The 20,722-nt window shown below is 39.1% G+C and overlaps 2 protein-coding genes across 5 annotated transcripts; one reads left to right on the top strand and one right to left on the bottom strand.

Moving 5' to 3' along the window:
- The first annotated feature begins 1,550 nt into the window (after positions 1 to 1,550).
- Positions 1,551 to 2,195, top strand: LOC112199728. The gene has a single exon (XM_024340706.1). It carries the CDS (start codon positions 1,551 to 1,553, stop codon positions 2,193 to 2,195), a length of 645 nt encoding a protein of 214 aa, XP_024196474.1.
- Positions 2,196 to 7,342: 5,147 nt separating this feature from the next.
- LOC112200291 (uncharacterized protein DKFZp434B061-like) lies at positions 7,343 to 12,561 on the bottom strand. Of its 4 annotated transcripts, none has more exons than XR_005809836.1 (7): positions 10,734 to 12,555; positions 10,216 to 10,264; positions 9,608 to 10,143; positions 9,307 to 9,493; positions 9,012 to 9,049; positions 8,532 to 8,569; positions 7,343 to 7,792 (listed from the first exon to the last, which is right to left on the bottom strand). XR_005809836.1 is itself a non-coding variant. In XM_024341319.2 (6 exons), the coding sequence occupies exons 1-2, from the start codon at positions 11,400 to 11,402 to the stop codon at positions 9,778 to 9,780; spliced, it is 1,035 nt and encodes a 344-aa protein (XP_024197087.1). In that variant the 5' UTR covers positions 11,403 to 12,561; the 3' UTR covers positions 7,343 to 7,792; positions 8,532 to 8,569; positions 9,012 to 9,049; positions 9,307 to 9,493; positions 9,608 to 9,777. The 4 variants fall into 4 exon arrangements, 2 of the variants coding, with proteins under 2 accessions (XP_024197087.1, XP_024197088.1); XR_005809835.1 differs by having other exon boundaries at positions 10,229 to 10,264; XM_024341319.2 differs by lacking the exon at positions 10,216 to 10,264 and having other exon boundaries at positions 10,734 to 12,561.
- Between the last annotated feature and the right edge of the window lie 8,161 nt (positions 12,562 to 20,722).

Raw genomic sequence — 20,722 nt, 5'->3', positions numbered from 1 at the left:
TACCTAAGCTTCTAACAAGATGAAGACACATGGACAATTTTGTATCCAATGGTTGAAATCTTCTTGAAGTTCTAATTTTACAATATTACCCCTTCCATATTAAACTCTCTCCTCTCCTTCCTCCTCCCTCCTCCACCGCTTCCCCAATCCTTGCCTTCTACAGAACCACCGAGTTCCATCCCCATCAAACCAGACCCTCAAAGCAGACGTTAGAGAAGGGCGAGCTTTGAACATGTTGGGGAAGAAGAGGTGGTTCTTGTTTAGGAGGTCGATGAGGAAGGAATCGTGGAGTGTTAGGTGGAAGTACTTGGGGTCTGCCTTCAAGTTTAGGCCGGTGAATCTCCAGCTCTCTTTCTACGACGACGTTGTGTTCAAGATTGTTTCAGTCTTTGAGGCCATAGTGTTGGAGCTGAGCATCGCTTTCTTCTACCTTTGTGGCGGTTGCAGCTGAGCTTGTTTTGTACCTTTGAGTTTGAAGATATGGTCATAGTGTCTCTCTCTAATATTCTCTTTTTTTGAATTTCTTTATGTTCTTCGAGGGTACAGTTTTCCGCTAATGGGTGATTCGGCATAGTTTCGATGGAAAAATGTGATTGATTCTCAGAAGCTTCGTGCCCAGAAATTCAAACTCGTATAGATTACACCAATTTCTCTATTTCTTTCTCTTCTTATGACTTCGTTGCAGTTCTTACAATTCGCTCTCACATACATCATGGTGTCCTCTGAGCCCTTATGAATTTTCTTCTCTCTGTCTCGAACCCTTTTTCATGTTAACTGTACAAAAATGGTCTTTAATGGAAATCTGGGATTGCAAGATGAGATTTGTGTTTTTACACTCTTATTGGGGGAGGTTGGGTTGGAGGCTGTGAAAATTAGTTAGCTTCAGTGTTTGTATTAGTGCTGGGTGAAGAAGAAGAAGAAGAACTAGAAGGGGGAGAGAGAGTCTCAGAGAGACGAGACGTGGAGGAAGAGAAGAATAAGGGACAGAAAAAAGAAAAGAAAAAGAAAAGCTAAAAATTGTAAGCCATTTGATTCATTATAGCCACCTGTCAAAATCTAATGAAAAGCTTAGGTAAGTTAGGAGGGTAAGGTGCTTAGGAGAGGATCCTGATCCATAATCTATGGGCGAAAATGGGCATGGCTTACAGGAACCAGACTGGGCGGATATGTTTCGGACTTCAGTGGATCGGGTTTTTGGCATGACCTGGCTTTTGAGCCCTCTCTCAAACCTTATCTTATGTCCAACACAGAGGGTCTTTTTTTTTTTTTTTTTTTTTCCCTCGGGTAAGTGCATCCCCTAAATCAGTAAATCCTACTAGATTAGGGTCTCTGTCGGCCATTTCCAAATTGTTCCTCAACTTTCATAATCGCAATCGAGTTTGGTCTCTCTGTCAGAGTGAAATCCTCATCTCATATGGATTAGAATTGAGGGACTTTCCCAAGCCTAATCGAATTTCGTATCCTTGTCCTAGAGGGAGCAGAATTTAGGGTTCATCCTCAAATTATATTTATACACAGAAGCCTCGATCTTTAGGGATCCAAAAGCGAGTATGGAGGTATTTTTCTATAATCACGCTGCGGTGCAAAAAAGGGCAACCCAGCTCATAGGCTCTTGGGAGGAGGACAAGCTGTTCATCAGATTGAAGTTCTACAAGTCAAGCCATTGGCACCGTGTGCCAAGCGATCCAATTGTTGAATACTACAATACTAAAATAGCCCAAAGAGATTTTTGGGTAAAGTTTTCTCATTTCAAGCACCAATTATCCGACAACTACGACAGTAACAGGGAGTATGAAACGCTCATCTGCGAGTATCTGAAGAGTATGGGTGTGCCGGAAGATGAACATCCTGCTGTTGTTGACAAGCTATTCCGGGTGGTTGAGGCTGCCATCTCCCCTGTGGACGCTGTTGTAGTGTTTGTGTGGGACGCCATTTACCGCGTCGGAGATGGACATGAACCATATAGGCCCAATGGGATTCCTGCGAGCAGATCATCAATCCAGGGTTTGGAGCAAGTGACACCCGATACTGATACCTCGCTCTCCTGTGCGATTTGTTTGGAGGATTTTGAGCAGGAACCCATTACCCGGTTGCCCTGCAGACACCATTTTCATGTCCATTGCATTGTTCAGTGCCTGGAGATCAACCACACCTGTCCCCTCTGCCGATACCCAATGCCAACAGAAGAAGATTAAGCCCTGCTCAACCTGCCAAGATCAAGAGGTGCTTGCCGCTGTGTCTTATCAATTACTAGTCTTGTAAGTTAAACAAACAAACAAAAAAAGTCGGTTGCTACTGAAATAAAATGTATCATCCTTTATTTACTCTGTTTGGAGCTTTGTATGTGGGATTCTCCACTCTGTTTTCTTTATTTATTACAAATATTGTACCATGCGATTTGATGTTGGTTCTTCGTTCTTCGTTCTTCGGGAACACCTATTATTGGGTTTAATTATGATTCTTTGCTGTCTGTTTGCAATCTATGATCTTTTATTTCTCCCCTTCCCTGTAGCTTTGTTTGCTCTAATTCTAATAAACTTGTACTTCAGTATGTGGTATTCGATACAACTGGATGTTTACTCTTCAAACATAATCTTGGTTTTTGATTTCCTTGCACCAACCGCTGGCATTTGAATTTAGTTATTATGATCTGTTTGCTTTCTTAATTTCAACCAGATTGCATGGCTTCTTTGCAAGGTCCAAGCAAAGAAGGAAACAGAAACAATCTGCAGTGTCAGTATTCTAACTCTACAACAGCCACATACATACCATTCTGAACATATTTTGTTTCAGCCCTTAATCTTTGGAATCATGATAGGTAACGATAATATGCTCAGTGAAAACCTTGGTTACCACTGTATATTCCATCTTGTTATCTTAAAAAGAGAACGTCTGTCGTTGTATGCATGGTTACATCTTGTCATCTTACACGCAATTTGTATCCTTATTTTGCTTCTTAATTTATGTTGCTGTTGCAATCATCAAATTGGATTCGATATGGAAATTTGATTTTGAACTCGTGCATACCTATTTTAAATCTCTATTTCTATGATTCTATCTATAAAAAGTCGGTTATGTTCTTATGTTCACTTTTCTGTTCATCTTTGGTGAAGATATTACTTTACTCATGACCTGAATTCAGAATCAGATTTCTTTCGGTCTTAAGTGGCCAGTTGGCTGCTGCACTTTAATGGTTTCTGCTTTTCATATTTTTCTTGTAATAGTAAAATGCATGTATGACTATCAATATCAGTTTGAGTTTTAGTAGTCTTTAATAAGTAAATGACCTCTCAGATAGGGAAACATGTTCTACTTTGTTTCTCTTTTAATTAATGCCAACTCTGAGACAATCATTAGTTGGCCAGCAGGATAAAATGCCAGATTGCAAAAGACGAATCCATAAGCACTAGTGCAAGAGACTCGACTAGGCATATTTTCTCACCAGACCTCCATCTGGATCCTACCAAGCATCTTCACATATTGCAGCATAACCATCTTCTTTTGTCGCTTGACCTCCATCTCAATTCTCAACTTACCAAGTAGGCCTGGCAACATGCAGGTATAGTGCGGGTTCTTAACAGGTTTCGGGGGCCAAACCCAGTGGGTTTGCGGGTTTTCCGTTGGAACCCGTAAACTTTTTCTTTTTTTTTTTTATAACTTTTTATCAAAGCAACTAAAACCAATTAAAGACTGTATATAACCCCTCATTTGCCATTTTCTCTATATGAACTTTTTTGGTTTTCTATTTTGAAATTTTTTTATTTTCTATCTTTTTAGATTTTTTTTCCTTTTCTTTTTTGACAAAAAATAATTCACAAATCACAATTATACGACGATCCAACGGTCGGACCCTCACAGATCACCTAGAGGATCATCTTTACCGATTTATACGATGATCCAACGGTCGGATCCTCACGGATCGCCCTTAGGTTCATCCTCTCAAAATTATACGAAGATCCAACGGTCGGATCACGTAGAGGATCATCTTTACCGATTTATACGATGATCCAACGATCAGATCCTCACAGATTGCCCTTAGTTTCATCCTCTCAAAATTATACGAAGATCCAACGGTCAGATCCTTACGGATCACCTAGATGATCATCTTTACTGATTTATACGATGATCCAACTGTCAGATCCTCACGGATCATCCTTAGGTTCATACTCTCAAAATTATACCACGATCCAAAAGTCAGATCCTCACGGATCACCTAGATGATCCTCTTTACCGATTTATACGATGATCCAAAGGTCATATCCTCACGGATCGCCCTTAGGTTTATCCTCTCAAAATTATACGAAGATCCAACGGTTGGATCGTCCCAGATCGCCCTTAGAATCATCCTCACAAAATTATATTACGATCCAACGGTCGGATCCTCACGGATCGCCTTTTGAATCATCTTTGCATAATTATACGAAGATCCAACAGTTAGATCGTCCCAGATCGCCTTTAGAATCATCCTCACAAAATTATACGACGATCCAACGGTCGGATCCTCACGGATCGCCTTTTGAATCATCTTTGCACAATTATACGAAGATCCAACAATTAGATCGTCCCAGATCGCCTTTAGAATCATCCTCACAAAATTATACGACGATCCAACGGTCGAATCCTCACGGATCTTCTTTTGAATCGTCTTTTCACAATTATACGAAGATCTAACTGTTGGATCCTCATGGGGAATAAGAAAAATTATAAAAATGCCCTGGTTGAAAAAATAAATAAATAATGGGGAACCCGTATGAGTAATGGGAAATGGGTTTTGGAGAAGGATTTTGAGTTAACGGGTTTAGCCCGCAAAGCCCGTTAATTTGTGGGTTTTTAGCGTGCAGACTTTTTTTAGCCCGGATTAATAAACGAGCGAGTTTGTGCGGGTTTTGCGGGTTTAAATGCCAGGCCTACTACCAAGCATCTTTACATATTGCAACATTTTCATCACTTGATTTTCATAATGCAGGTGATGGATACCATTTTGATGGTTTGTTTCTTTTATATTTGGCTTTGACAGAAGCTGTTTATCACTTGTACATTCTTCCTAGAAAGCGTATGAATGTCCTCTTGCTATATCTGAACAGAAAAAAACCGTCGTTGAAACCATGGTCATATTGACGATGGTCTAATTTAGTGTGTGGTGTTGTGCTGGTTTAGCAACCTCGGAGTCCATCGGAGTTTTTGAAAGCATCTCTTCACACTTCGTTGTAAGTTTAAATAAGCCAAGCTCGATTGTAATGGGTCATTGGTTGACGGGGTTCTCGATGTGATGTAGCTACTCCTGATAATGGTCATGAAAGACTGGAGAGTTGGCCATAACAGACGCGCCCCTGGCAGTAAAAATTCTCCTCTCCAGTGGGCTCGTTTCCTTCAACTAATTCAAGCGATTCAGTCGATAGGAAAGTTAACTCACTGAACATTGGATTATAAGCAAAACCCGTGGAAGAATATTAAAAAAAAATGCAAAATCGATAGTCTAGTCCTTTGCTACCAGAAGAGTGCAGCAAGGAAGACATACTAAGTAATCAAAAGGATGCAAGCAAGGAATCCAGCCCAATAGTGCTGGTGCAACGGTATTGTATTGGATTTCTTGCATGTTTATATGTACCATACTTTTTTTATTATTATTAAAAGTTTATGTACTTCTTTACCTCTGTTTAATAAATTTGAGTTTTATTCAGACTCCGTGTTGGTTTAATTTATAGGCTGTTGCTAAACTGCTGCCAGCACTAAATGGTAAATTAACAGGACTAGCCTTCAGGGTTCCCACTGTTGATTTTACCGTGGTTGACCTGACACTGAGACTTGAGAAGAAGGCTAATAAAGATGAGACTGAAAATGCTTTTCACTATGATTTCTTTTGAGCTTTTTAACAATAACTACAAAATAGCACTATTATTTACCAATAGCAGAGTCTAAAACTAATATCCCATGCGGCCAACAATTGCAACAGCCTGTTAGCCCATCCTACAGAAAAACACTCAAATATTACAAAATTTACCAAACATGCCACTCTCCCAAAATCAGAACATATCCAAAATCCAAACAGTCCCAAAATCAAAACCGTCCCCAAATCTAGGTGATGAAGTAGCCCGCCAAGCTCCGACGAAGCAGCCGGCCAAGTGAGCGGCGAAGCAGTCAGCCAAGCGAGGCTACGAAGCTCCGGCAAAGCTAGGCGAAGAAGCAACCGGCCAAGTGAGCGGCAAAACGAGGCTGTGAATCAGGCGAACCAAGGCTGCAAAGCAACCGGCGAAGTGAGGCGGCGAACTAAGGCTGCGAATCCGACGAAGGGAGGCTGCGAATCCAGATTTGGTTGAGAAATTCTGAGGGTCAGTACCTTTAGCCTCATGTTGTCACAAGTTTTGGTAGGACTGGCAATTTGGGCCGAAGCAACCGAACCAACCAACATTCGAGTCGGCCCGAACCGATTTGGGCCGAAGATTCGGCTTACCGACTTTTCTGCTCTGCTGAGCCGTACCGGAAGTCAGCTTCAAGTAGGCTACGGTATGCAAATCCTCATACCGTCGGTATACCGTACCGACCGTATATACATATACAATCAAATAGCATACAAAATGTGTAAAACTTCGCAAGAGAGAGGAGTCGAACCCCTAACCTCCTGCACAAGATCTACACCTCTTAGCAACTCGAGCACACGCTGCTCTTACTATAATATGCACAAACTTTATATTTATTCCCTCATACACCACATAATTAAAACAAAACAACTTCAGCTGGATCTGCCCTCATTCATCGTTTTTTTTTTCTTTCACTTTATTTTCTCATCTTCTTTCCTCCTCCTCTTCTTATTTCCAGTTCCATCACCGTCTTCTTCTTTATCAGTTCCATCATCATCTTCATCTTTTTGTTTGATTGCCACACAACTCGCAACCTGCAAAGTTCCACATCCCCCATTATCTTCTTCTTTTTAGTATATAAATCACAGCCACAAGCTCTCAATTCAATTCAACCCCAAAACCCCCCAATTTCACGATTCAATTTCTTCTACAAATCGATCAATAACCCTAATTTTCAATCCAACCCCCAAAACCCAACTCGATTCCCTTCTGACCGGATTTGTAATATCCCTCCCAATCAGACCCAGAACGATGACGATGGAGATTGAGGTAATCTAGAGGAAGAGATTAGGGTAAATTGGAGGAAGAGCTCCGTGTTTCTAATTTCAATTAGTTCTTGCAGATGGAGGAAAGTGTGATCAAGACTGTGATCGGTGTTAACTTGGTGGCGGAGGCCTACATGATATTACGAAAAAAAAAAATAAAGTAAAAGATATGTCGTCCCGTGTGCGTCTACAATACCGTGCACAGCTGACACAATGAAATGAAATAAGCACCTTCTTCTCAAAACGTAATAGGGAGAAATTGTGGGAACCTAGGCTCCCATCGAACATTTGCAGAGCTGTTTGATTAGAGATGGCCTTGGGCATGGGGGAAGGAGAGGTGATTGTATCTAATTCTCTTCTTATAAAAGACAAAAAAGAGAATTGGAAGTGTAATAACGTCGTCTCGGAAAAGTGTAACAATGTCTCAAGCCACTTAGCAAAGTACAGAGACATGGAAAAGTGTAACAATGTCTCAAGCCACTTAGCAAAGTACAGAGACATGGAAAAGTGTAACAATGTCTCAAGCCACTTAGAAAAGTAAAAAGACTGCAGAAAAATGTAGGCTGTGGCAAGTATATCCATTGCTTGTCAGAAAAGGAGGGCACTGATAGGATTCTCTGGAGCAGCACCAAAAACTGGAAACATCAGAAATTCTGCTTCTACGCAAGTCTGCAAAACAAACAAACATATAAGGCCTAGTTTGATGTAGCTGTGCTTTTTAAATAATCAACTTTAGCTGTGCAGAAAGAATAATCAGCCTAAAAATCAAATAGTTGAGCATTTGGCAAAATATACTCTTAAAACAGTTGTGAGTACAATAAGTAGTGTTAATGTTTAGTAAACTTTAATACAAGTGCAGAGAGAATAAAATGCCGAAAGTCCATCAGCTTTTAATAGCCACGCTTATAGAAGCATGGTATTTGCAGCTTCCATAAGTTGCAAGCGTTTCGTTTTACCAAACAGTAATAGTGGCTTCAATTATTTTACAAGTCTAAAGTGCGTAAGTGAGGCACATATCTAAGGTAAATGCAACATGAAAACTATAATGTACATTACAAATGCAAAATCAGTAACACTACTTATTTTGGTTTTCCTTCTAATTTTAGTCATTAATGGTGCGTTCAAACCAAGCTAATAACAGTCAGATACAAAGTGATCATCACCTAATATTAGCAAAATTTGACAGATCTATCAATAGTATTCTTCGTGAGATATCAGATAGACATTGAATCTTTATTTGATAAAAGGTCACTCTTATAACAGTTAGATCCAACGGGATCATCCCCTAATATAGGCAAGATTTGACCGATCAATCAAATAGTACTTTGTGCTCAATCTTTACTTGACAAAAGGTTACTCTTATAAGCATGTTTTGGAAAATTATACTAGTAAGAAAAGGAGCCCTCACCAAATGAAAGCTTCAGATATGCTTCTACGCATAAAAACCTGCAAATCAAACAAATAAGTGTCATTGTTCAAGCGAGAGTACAGAACCGTAATCTACAAAACCTAGATAGATTACAAATGCACATTACAAATGCAAAATCAGTAACACTACTTATTTTGGTTTTCCTTCTAATTTTAGTCATTAATGGTGCGTTCAAACCAAGCTAATAACAGTCAGATACAAAGTGATCATCACCTAATATTAGCAAAATTTGACAGATCTATCAATAGTATTCTTCGTGAGATATCAGATAAGACATTGAATCTTTATTTGATAAAAGGTCACTCTTATAACAGTTAGATCCAACGGGATCATCCCCTAATATAGGCAAGATTTGACCGATCAATCAAATAGTACTTTGTGCTCAATCTTTACTTGACAAAAGGTTACTCTTATAAGCATGTTTTGGAAAATTATACTAGTAAGAAAAGGAGCCCTCACCAAATGAAAGCTTCAGATATGCTTCTACGCATAAAAACCTGCAAATCAAACAAATAAGTGTCATTGTTCAAGAGAGAGTACAGAACCCTAATCTACAAAACCTAGATAGATTGTTTGATAACTAAGAAAGTCAGAAATTTTAAGAGAACCTCACTGAATCAAGAGTCAGTTTCAGTGAATCTCAAATTCCTCAAGGTCATAATTTGATGGTTAAGTTTCCAGCTTCTTTTCAGAAACAGGAAACTTACAGAACAAGATACGCAAATCATATAAAAGCATGCTACAATAAACTTACCTAAAGAATACAGACGAAAAATTTCCGCACTTACGCCCGAACCTCGTCCCCGGCCCCTGCCACGTCCCCTGCCCCTCCCACGTCCACGGCCCCTGCCCCCTGCTTCAGCTGGCAGCTCTGGCTCTGTTGAAACAGGAACACCTTGCCGGCCAGGAACACCTCGCCGGCCTCTGCCCCTTTCAGCAGACTGGAACAATCATGGAAATACCCATCAAATGTCATGCAAATACCAATCAAATTCAACATGAGCAAACAAATTAAGCAAGCAACTCATTCACTTTAATCTCTGATTTCCCTGTACCTCTCCAACGGTCAGGGAGCCAGAGGAGGAACTGCTGCTCAGGGAGCCAGAGGAGGAACCGCCGGTCAGGGGGCCAGAGGAGGAACCGCCGCTCAGGGAGCCAGACGGTGGCACGCCGGTCAGGGAGCCAGAGGAGGAACCGCCGGTCAGGGAGCCAGAGGAACCGCCGGTCAGGGGCCAGACGGTGGCACACCGGTCAGTACGCCAGAGGAAGAACCGCCGGTCAAAAGTTCAGCCCTTGCAGCCCATCCCCTTCCCCGGCCACGTCCCCGGCCTGGTACCCCATTTTCCCCTGCTTCACCTGCAACCTCTGGCTCAGCCTTCGCTGCCCGACCCCTTCCCCTGCCACGGCCACGGCCCCGGCCCCGGCCTCTTACCCCACTTGCCCCTGCAACCTCTGGCTCAACCTCTGCCACGGCCCCGGCCTCTACTGGGCCTCTTCCACGACCTCTGCCCTGTCCTGGATGTGGCACCCTGTTATGCAAATCCAAGCTACGTGCAACCCGGACATCAGAATATCCCAGTGCTGCAGCAAACTGGAACATAAGCCAAAGGCACCATTAGGAAAATATTCAACTTAAACAAACAACAGTTACAAGTAAGCATACATCTGCAACTTACGACAACCGTGAATCAGAAGAAAAAAATTTTAGGGCCCTGCAAAGAATTGTGGTTGAAACTTTAATTGATACCATAAAAAAATTTTCTGCCAACAAATATCTATCACGTCTCAATAGAGTTCAACAGGAGTAAATTTACATCTATCTTGAGTACAATTCCATCTATTATGAATCAGAAGAAAAATATACCATCTAAGGGTTATTGTGGCTGGAAACCTACACCAATCAACAAATTTCATGCAAATATCAATCACATGTCATGCAATTGAGTTCAACCTGAGCAAACAAAATTTACCTGTACCTCCGATGACCACTTATGCACAATTTCTATCCAGTTACTCAAAATCAGACACAATTATAGAGATACAACAGAACAAAATGTCCAGGAAACAACAAAACCAACAGAGCCAAAATTCCAAACAAAGGTACCCAAATATATATATATATATATAACAGATAACAAAAATAGTACAAAATACTCAGAAAAAAAAAACCAGAAGCTATACCACTCCGGAAGGATTCGGATGCTCGCAGGCAGGAATCCTAGCCAGCCGGCCACCAGTGCGAGTCCAAGACCTAAGACAGCCGTACTGGGCGCCAGAGGAGGAACCGACGGTCGGAGCGCGTGAGGGGGAACCGACGGTCGGAGCGCGTGATGGCGAACCGACGGTCGGAGCGCGTGAGGGGGAACCGACGGTCGGAGCGCGTGATGGCGAACCGACGGTCGGAGCGCGTGATGGCGAACCGACGGTCGGAGCGCGTGATGGCGAACCGACGGTCGGAGCGCGTGATGGCGAACCGACGGTCGGAGCATGAGCCCCGATCTGAGTCCCGATCACGTTAACCGGCAACTCATTGCCGTCAGATTCTGTGACGGTCAGAGCGCGTGATGGCGAACCGACGGTCTGAGCGCGTGATGGCGAACCGACGGTCGGAGCATGAGCCCCGGTCTGAGTCCCGATCTGAGTCCCGATCTGAGTCCCGATGACGTTAACCGGCAACTCATCGCCGTCAGATTCTGTGACGGTCAGAGCGCGTGAGGAGGAACCGACGGTCATAGCATGAGCACCGATCTGAGTCTTTGAAACGTTAGCCGGCGCCTCATCGTCGTCAGATTCTGAAGTCTTGAGTTGCCGCTGCATGACAGCTCGTAAGGACGAAGTGTTTTCACACATTTTGGACGATTTTGGACGATTCAAAGTTCTTTCAAAGTTCTGGTGGTTAGGGTTAGGGTATAAATGTAGAAGGAAGGCAATATATATACTTAGGCTTTTGGGCTTAGACCATAAAAAGCCCAAAGCCCAAAGAAAAAATTGAGAACACAACAAATACAATTTTATACAGCAAGTTACGTTTCTAGATCTGAAGTGTACGGTTCACCGTGTGTGTAGATCTTAGAAATCACTAATTGAATCTAGATCTGAACTGTACGGTTTACCATGTGTGTGTAGATCTTAGAAATCGCTAATTGAATTGGTACCAGATGAGCAAAGCCTTCACCCCCTATACATCAATTGAAAAAGGAGGCTTTGAACAAATTAAACCAAAAAAAAAAGGATTTGGATTAACAAAGGGCTTGTTGATTAACAATAACAAATCCTTCCTTCATCCAATTCCCTGTGGTTCAATCAGATGAGAAAAGTCTTCACCTTTCAGGCAGCTATTGAACCAATTGAACCAAAAAAGGGGGCTTTGAACAAATCGAACCAAAAAATAAAAAAGGATTTGGATTAACAGAGGGCTTGTTGATTAACAATAACAAATCCTTTCTTCATCCAATTCCCTCTGGTTCAATCAGATGAGAAAAGTCTTCACCTTTCAGGCAGCTATCGAACAAATTGAACCAAAAAAGGGGGCTTTGAACAAATTGAACCAAAAACAGGGTTTTGGATTAACAAAGGGCTTGTTGATTAACAACAACAAATCCTTTCTTCATCCAATTCCCTCTTGTTCAATCAGATGAGAAAAGTCTTCACCTTTCAGGCAGCTAACGAACCAATTGAACCAAAAAAAGGGATTTGGATTAACAAAGGGCTTGTCGATTAACAACAACAAATCCTTTCTTCATCCAATTCCCTCTTGTTCAATCAGTTGAGAAAAGTCTTCACCTTTCAGGCAGGCTATTGAAGAAGGGGGTTTGGACAAATGATAGCAATTGAACAAAAACAAGGGAATTGGACCAGCATAGGATTTGTTTGATTAACAAACAAACCCCTTTCTTCATCCAACTCCCTCTTGTTCAACCACCATCAAATTTTCTGGTTTCTGGAGGGAGAGACAAAAGAAGAAATAACCGAGAGAGAAGAGGAACAGGTTATGCCTTCGAGGCTTCGGGTCAGTGTAATCTATTTATATTGGTAGAGCAAGTTCCCTTTAGGTTGTTAGAGTCCAATTACAAAACTACCCCTAGTATATAGATTGCTACTTGGTCCTCTGCGTCTCCCCCTATATTTGACCCACCAGCCTAGACCAATAAAAAAGGCGAGCGGCGGAACGATTTAACAACTTGGACCAATCAAAAGAGCGAGTAGCGTCAGAAGAGAACACGTGGACCAATTAAAAAGGCGACCGCAAATGAGCGCAAACGCAGACGATCTCAGTCCTAGGAGAAGCCTCGTTCAACTTTGTAACTTTAACAACGGTACTTCAGAAATTTTTCCGTCAGAGCGAAAATCTCAAGAGTCAAACTTGAATCTGAAGGGGGACTTCAAATCCAGATCAAAAAAGGGTTCGACTCAAATCACTTATTTCAATCCGTTGCGAGGTATATGAGGAATTATACCGGTTAATTAGTGAGGCTTATTTACCAGCATTTGGATTTAGTGAATGATGAATTTAGTTAGACCAACTGAAATTCAATATGATAAAGTCCGAGTTTTTTAAGTCATTAGGTGTATCATCTATATAGAATTTATAAATTTCAGCTTCATTTTTCAAGAGACAAATGATAGAATACTAATAAAGGTTTCAAATCTTAATGAAAAAGAAAACTGGTTGGAAGCTTATCCCTACTAACTTAATCGTAATTGTCTTTTCTCATCTAAAAGGTTTGGATCATCATCCAATCTCTTTACATGTTCCAAATCGATGGTTGGTCAGTAAAACATGTAGCTAGTTATTTATGGTTGGAAGATAAGTAACTTATCTTATTAAGCTAGTCATTCTCTGTGGTATATTTTCTATGATCGAAAGCTCATCAAGTAATTAGTTCATATGAAAAACCAAAACAGTTACATTTGAAACCAGAAACTACTAGAACTCGGCTACGTACTGCTGTAGTTTCCTAGAACTGAGTTTCTTTCTTCTCCCAAGGTTTTATGGATTCCTTGTAATCTAACCTTACTTCTTGGAGTGTGGTTTTTTCTGTTACTTGTTGCCTAGCTTGTTGGTATCCAAAGAAATGGAGAAATTTGAATTGCTTGGTCCATTGTTACTTTTCCTAGTATCCACATATACGCATTGGGAATTCTCCTGTGGAACGGGTCAAGCTGCGTTATTAATGTGGCCATATGGGACGTGACTGAGATCTTATTGGCTATCATCATCGATACAGTTAACAAGGAACTTATTGAGCTTATTCCTGCAACCAGATCAGTAGTTGAGAATTTGGGGACAGTGAGACTTGAGAGATCGGGATTTTTGAGCGGTTATTAGACATCCCATCATGTATGATGGAGGGTGTTGATCACTTATCCAGTGATGACGAAGAAGAAGAAGGAGCTGATCTTGATCGTTTATGGATCATGATTACTTGCCTTGCCAACAGCATGATCATGGAAGATTGCATTGTTCAGTGGGGACATATCAATCACATGTTCCTTTGTGCCAAACTTGGTATACCCAATGCTATTGGTGGAAGTGAGCAAGCCACCAAACTCTAACCTTAGTGGCATTGGCCTATTATGCTGCTCATCGATCAAGGTCCGCCTTGTGCCTTCTTTGATTCTTCCCTTCGACCAAAAAAAAAAGAAAAAAATGGAAGGAGCTCAAAGTGAAAAGAGACCATGCATTGGATGGCATGCTATCTTTTCAGACACGGGGAGGAGCTCGAGCTCATTAAAGTGGAGACTAGTGACCTGACTGGTTCTCGAGAATAGGTCTACTTATTATTAATTAATCCATCATTTACGAAGCATTATACTCGAGATGCGCATTCAACTTTTCTTTTTCTTTTTCTTTTTTGTTTTTCCTTCGAAAAAAACGTTTCTTTTTCATTTATCATAATAGAAAGTTTCATTATTCAACTTTTGACAGAGAAAAAAAAAAGTATTCAATTTTAATGTTGGGAAGAGAGACGTGTATTTACTATAGATTTCTGCCGTTTCATTTTGAGAAAAACACAAATTATTTTGGAAAATGATGCGAATTGAGCAGTTAGAAACCAAATAGGCAGAAGGTGTACAAGGAGGTGAGATAATGCATGAGAATTGGACCAATTAATCCTTTTTTAAAGCTAAATGTTGATGCCGCCTGCAACGCAAAAGTTGGAAAGGTTGCTGTTGGTGCAATAGTTCGTGATAGCGAATGCAAGTTGCAACGAGCTTTAATGCATCCAATCAGTGGGAATCTAATTAACACCGCATGCTACTGAAGCGCTAGCTGTGTTATATGGTGTGAAAGTGATGCAGCCAATATGATATCAGCAATTTTCAATCAAGAGGTTGATCTCAGTATGGAAGGATCCGTTTTTGAAGAAATCAAGTTCCTGAAGCAAGCTTTTGAAGAAGTTAATTGGAGGAAAATTCCCAGAAGTTGCAATCGTGCAGGCCCATTTTATTGCTCGGAAAGCATTGACTGCGACAAGTATTACCTTTTGGAAAGAAGTTGGCCCTCCATGGATCAATGAGATTGTAATGGATTCATGCAGGGGCGTGCCACACTCCTTTTTACTATTAAAAGAGGTCATTTTTGTCCACAAGTTTATAAGTAAAATGTTATTCCCAATCAAAAACAAAAAAAAAACAAAACCAAATAGGCAAAGAGCTTTACCAACGTTTCGTTGTATTTGGTCATTACAGTATCTCAAGTAGTGACAAGGGTTGATACAATGATTACAATCTAAGGATGCTTTTTTTGAAACCTAAAACGGGAAGGCATTATAATATTATATCATCCTATTAATGAATTTTTTTTTCCTTTCAGAGACACCGTATGAATGACCGAAATGCAAACATGATTTGATCTTGAAATATCAGGGTTACACTCTTTTTTTTTTTTTTTTTTGAAAAATAATTCATTGAAACTTTTAATGATTACAATTATTTAGAATGACATCCCGAAAAATCTTGGAAGCAGAGACAAGCCACAAACGACTTGAAGTTAGAGCTAAGCTAGAACAAACCAGAAGGTGTACTACATCAACAGGTAGTTCGTGTACAATAAAATACTGCTCTGAATCACTTATAGAGAAACTAACAGAAAACTAAAGATAAATTCCCAGCCTCCTCAAGATAATTACCAGACAATTGCCATGACTTTGAGATTTGGAGACCAAACCATCAGAATCTGCAATTCAGGCATGCAACAGATCGGTAGATGACTCAAAACTATATTCGTCCTAACACAATTAACACTGCTCGCCAGACACGTAATTGTAGTACTCACAGCATGATTATACAGATATCTTTTATAGAATATAGCAATAAGCAATTTGCCTGCACGTAAGCACAACACACCAGAAAAAATAAGAAGTACACATTTGAGCAAGCAAATACCCAAAACACCTCGTGGGTCCCAAGTCCAAATTTGTGGAGAACTAGTGTCTAATATTCTTTGATATAAAATAAAAATAAAATAAAAGATTATGAATTTAAGTAAAAATGTAATTATAAATTTTTTTATCAAATCTAAGTTATTAATAAACTGAACGTAAAGTCGTAAACACTAAACAATAAGATGGAAATTTCTTCAATGTGATTTGGTACTTTGAATTTATTAATTGGAATATGTACTAAATGAATTTTGATAATAGGACTCTAATTAGTATTGAAAAGGTCAAAAATTTCATTATTGTATTTCATATTTGGACTAACTAATTTAATTTTTATAAATTAAACTTGGGCTCCATCGGGGACATCCGATAAAATAAATTAAACTTGAAAAAAAAAAATAATATTAAAATATCGATGCCATTACCATTTGACATTCCGTAAGTGGGAGGTTTTGAATTCGACTCACGAAAAAAAGATTAGTTATAGCATTTCAGTAGTTTATCTGATAAAAAAATTATCAGTTCATATAGCCGTTTGAAAATGGTGATTATGGCTACTCGAAAAGACAAGTCAAGCTGTCAGACACCTTGGCGAATTAAAACATTACTACAAGATATTAGGGAACTTATTCTACAATTCCAATTAGTAATCTTCAAACATGTCTATCACGGGGTAACTTTTGTTGCGGACCAGTTAACAGCGGCAGCACATACTTCTCATAATCTTTCTGTCTGATTTTTTTGTTTGCCTGAGAAGGGTGTGGCTCGAGGTTTTGTTTTCTAGTTCCCATTTGCTTTGTCAAACAAAAAAAAAAAAACAAGTCAAGCTCATGAAGGCTAAGCTAGTGGGTGATGGGTTCTAGGTTCAGGCTCCAGGCAGTGAATAAGCCAATAAGGACAGGTAGGGTTCATACAATCTAGGTACGCATTTTTTGAAAAATTAAAACGTGAAAGCATTTAAACAGTTGTTTATCAGGCACAAAATAATACCTCTTGTCAACACAGATCAAAACTAGAAATATTTACTAAATGAATTTTTTAATTTACTAAAAGAATTTTGAAATTAGAATAGAATTTGGAAATTAGAATAGAATTTCATTACTAATTTAATTTTTATAAATTAAACTTTTCTTCCCAAAGGGTCCAAAATATAATATTTTTTTCATTGGTTACAGCGCCATCACAACTATTGTTTTTATTTTATCTAAGATATTGCGTCATTTGCGTGCTTCAATTTCACAATAACTTTTTAAAGCTTGGTGGGTGGTTGGGTCACATCATGGGGTTGGGGTTGGGGTTGATTTGAATTACGGAGTTTTCATTTCGCAATTTTTAAGATATAGTCCGATCTAATCATCTACTGACCCACCATCCATATGATCCTAAATTTTTCATTGTTTACTTTGACAAATATTGTTTTTATTTTGACAATTGCGCGAAGAAATGGGATCCCTTCAAATCTTCAATACACTAGTCCAATTCTTGTGCACAATCAATCTCACACCAAATTTGTATAGAAAATATTTACGTTCTTATATCATTTGATATTTCGAAATGCACATTTAATAAAGTGACAATAAAAGCGTAACGGCTAAAACGTAAAGGAAATATAAAATGTTAAAGGAAAAATAATAATAACAAAAGGTGATGGGTCTGTAGTCATGATTGTTGTCCCTTCAATAATAGGGCATGCCTGCCTCGGCAACTTGGGCATGGTAGCTCTCTGATATACTGACCATTTGGACCGAACCAAGAGCTTGGTTTTCGCCAGGGCCGGCCCTGTGTGTTTGGAGGCTCAAGGCTAAAAAAATTTTGAGGCCCCAAAACAAATGCTCAAACCATTACGAATGCACTTCCTTATTTCTTCTCAAAATCTAAATCAGAGGTCTTTGTTGCCACTGACTAGGACCCAAATCGAATTTGTGGTAATTGGAATGCATGCAAGAACTCAAATTTCTGCCTTTCTGGTGAGTAATTATACTCAGCCTTTGAACAAAAACCATTTCTTAAACCCAAAAGAAAACAAAAATAGAAGAGAAAAAGCAAAAACCATGAAATTGATCACCAAGTCAAGCTATTCAGACACCAAATTGATCAAAATCTTAGTAGATCAAGCTACCCAGACACCAAAGACATAGAGAGAGAAATAGCACAACCAAAAATCAAAAACCCAAACGATAAGAAGAAATTGCTGAGAAATAAGGAATTGATGACAAATTGTGTATTAATTTAGAGAAAAATCCAACCCGAGGTCCCGAGTCAAGTCATACTACATCTTTGAAATTTGATTAAAAACAGATCAAATTTCTTCTATGCAATTTTGGGTTGTGAGAATGAAGAATGAGAGGAAAAACAGAAGAGAAAGAGATAAAAAAGGGGGAAGAAAGAACTGAGGATGGGGGATTGGAGGTGATAATGATGTGAAATTAAACTGATGATTTGTTTGATAAGAACACAAGAGAAGGAGAGAGAGCTCTGGAAGGAGAAGAACAGGAGATTGTAACAAAATAGAAAAAGACAAACCAAGTTTTGCTATCTTTTATTTATTTATTATTATTGCAGGTCTACATACATTTTTGTTTTAGGCCCCTTGAAATATGAGGCCCTAGGCCTGGGCCTGCTTCGCCTAGGCTCAAGGCCGGCCCTAGTTTTCCCGCACCCAAAGTAGCATTCCTAAAAGTAAGATTGATCGTTATACCATACTTCACATATCTTCCCCCAATAAATTCACTTTAATATACCATTGAACAACATATATGAGTACAAAAGGTATTAAAACAGCAAAAAGGAAAAGCAGGCAAGCTCAACCATTTACACAGACTAGTCTTTAGTAGAAAGTAATGGCTAGTTCATATTTGGGCCAGTTTACTTAGGGCGGCCAGTCTGCCACTTGGTTTGGTAATTACCAAACTAACCGAATACCAACCGATATTTTAGGTTTAGTAAACCGAGTTTTTGGTAACCGAGACCGATAAAACCGAAATCGAAAATTATCGAAAAAGTTGGTTTGGTTTTGATAAATACCGAATCTATTGATTATCTAAATATTAGATTTATATACTACAGTTTTCAATACACATATATGTATATTAAGAAATAAACATAAAAACTTTTATAATAGTATGAATATTACTACATACACTACATTAATAGTATATGTATTTTAAGTAACTTAGTCAACGATGGTTAAATAATCTAGTTTTATTGAAAATTGCTAAAACTTGATGTCATATATACAAATGAAAGCTATAATTAGTAGATGAATACAAAGTTTATGACTATAAAATTCAAAAACCTAGTTTTGTTCATTCTAATTTATATTATAAAGAATTAGTTGTTCTAAAGTTAGTAATACCGAAAACCGAAATACCGAATTTGGTAGATATAATTAACAACCGAAAATTTTGGTTGGTAATTGTTAACTCAGTTTTGAAACCGCAAGCCTTGGTTTTGAAGTTGGTAATACCTATAACCGATTCGAACCGACCCAGTGACAGCCCTAAGTTTACTTATACTCTGGTCACCAATTAAGATATACGAGCAATGGTACCCGCGCTTTGCTGCGGGATTTGTTGTTGGTAATATTTTATAATAATGAAAGATATAATTGAAAATGATTTTATTATTTTTTTTTTGTAAAACGGGAAAAATGACTTTATTATTTATCAAATTGATAAAATACCATATATTACATCAATTGCAATAGTATTTTTTGAAGATACACAAACTGTTCCTAATTGAATTGCTCTAGAAAGTACTTCCACATCATTTGATTCCTCCAAGCCTTTGATTTCCATTACCACATTGTTCTGTGATAGAATATGTATCCTGCTAGACAATCAGCTTTCTGTTTTAGCTGTGCAACAGTTGCATCCAGCGGCATTAGCAGTACCTCACCTGGACGGAACTCCCTCTTGAATTCAATTTTCTTATCAGTCAGACTTGATTTGGCAAACCAAAGTCATTATCTGCTCTTTCTCATCCCCAAATGGATATTCTTTTACAAAGTACTTAGTGGCCAAGAAGAAGCCTCCACTTAATGTCGCGATGCATCAACTTTGGTTCAATGGCGTTGTGTAAATAAGCCAGACTGCAAAAAGTATATCTTGTGACTTGTTGAATAAGAACACGTTGGCATCAAAGGCAAAGTGAGATATCTATGGTGACGAATACCTCCATGAAGTTACTACTCCCAAGTTTCCATTGTTGACATACATGCAATATATCTGAGATAAACATAACTCGCGATACCACGCTTTGCCGCAGGTAGTATAAATGCATTCTACTCATATAACAATTGTAAATTGCTTTTTTCATAACTGAACTAACAACTAACAAAAATCAAACGAAGAGGATTCAAATAAGAAACCAACCCAAAATCAGAAAAGAACATTCACAGGTTAAATATTCTGCCCCACTTCTAAATGCATTATGTGTCACATTCTCACTTCACATTCAGTGAAGATGGCAGCTCTTTTCAACTGATCCAATTGTTCATATGTGAACATTTTCAAGTTAGGCACCTTCTTTTCCAAGCTCTTTAAAACCTCTGATAGTGTTTTGCAATCTAGTAGCTCCTCTTGATTGTGTGTAGTCTATGATGGGGAAGCACACGGTTTCATTGAAACTGGTTCATTACACTCACTGTCCAATTCACCACCAAGGCAAGGAAAAAATATCCTTTCCTGATCAATGAAAGCAGAGGATATTAGTATTCATCATGGCACTGCATTTGACTTCAATATAGAGGAAATTAATATTAGTACAATTAAGTGTGGTACCTCA

Source organism: Rosa chinensis, chromosome 4, assembly GCF_002994745.2.
Source record: "Rosa chinensis cultivar Old Blush chromosome 4, RchiOBHm-V2, whole genome shotgun sequence".
NCBI lineage: Eukaryota > Viridiplantae > Streptophyta > Magnoliopsida > Rosales > Rosaceae > Rosa > Rosa chinensis.
Note: the sequence above shows the minus strand (reverse complement) of the source record. Positions and strands in the feature narration are given on the sequence as shown.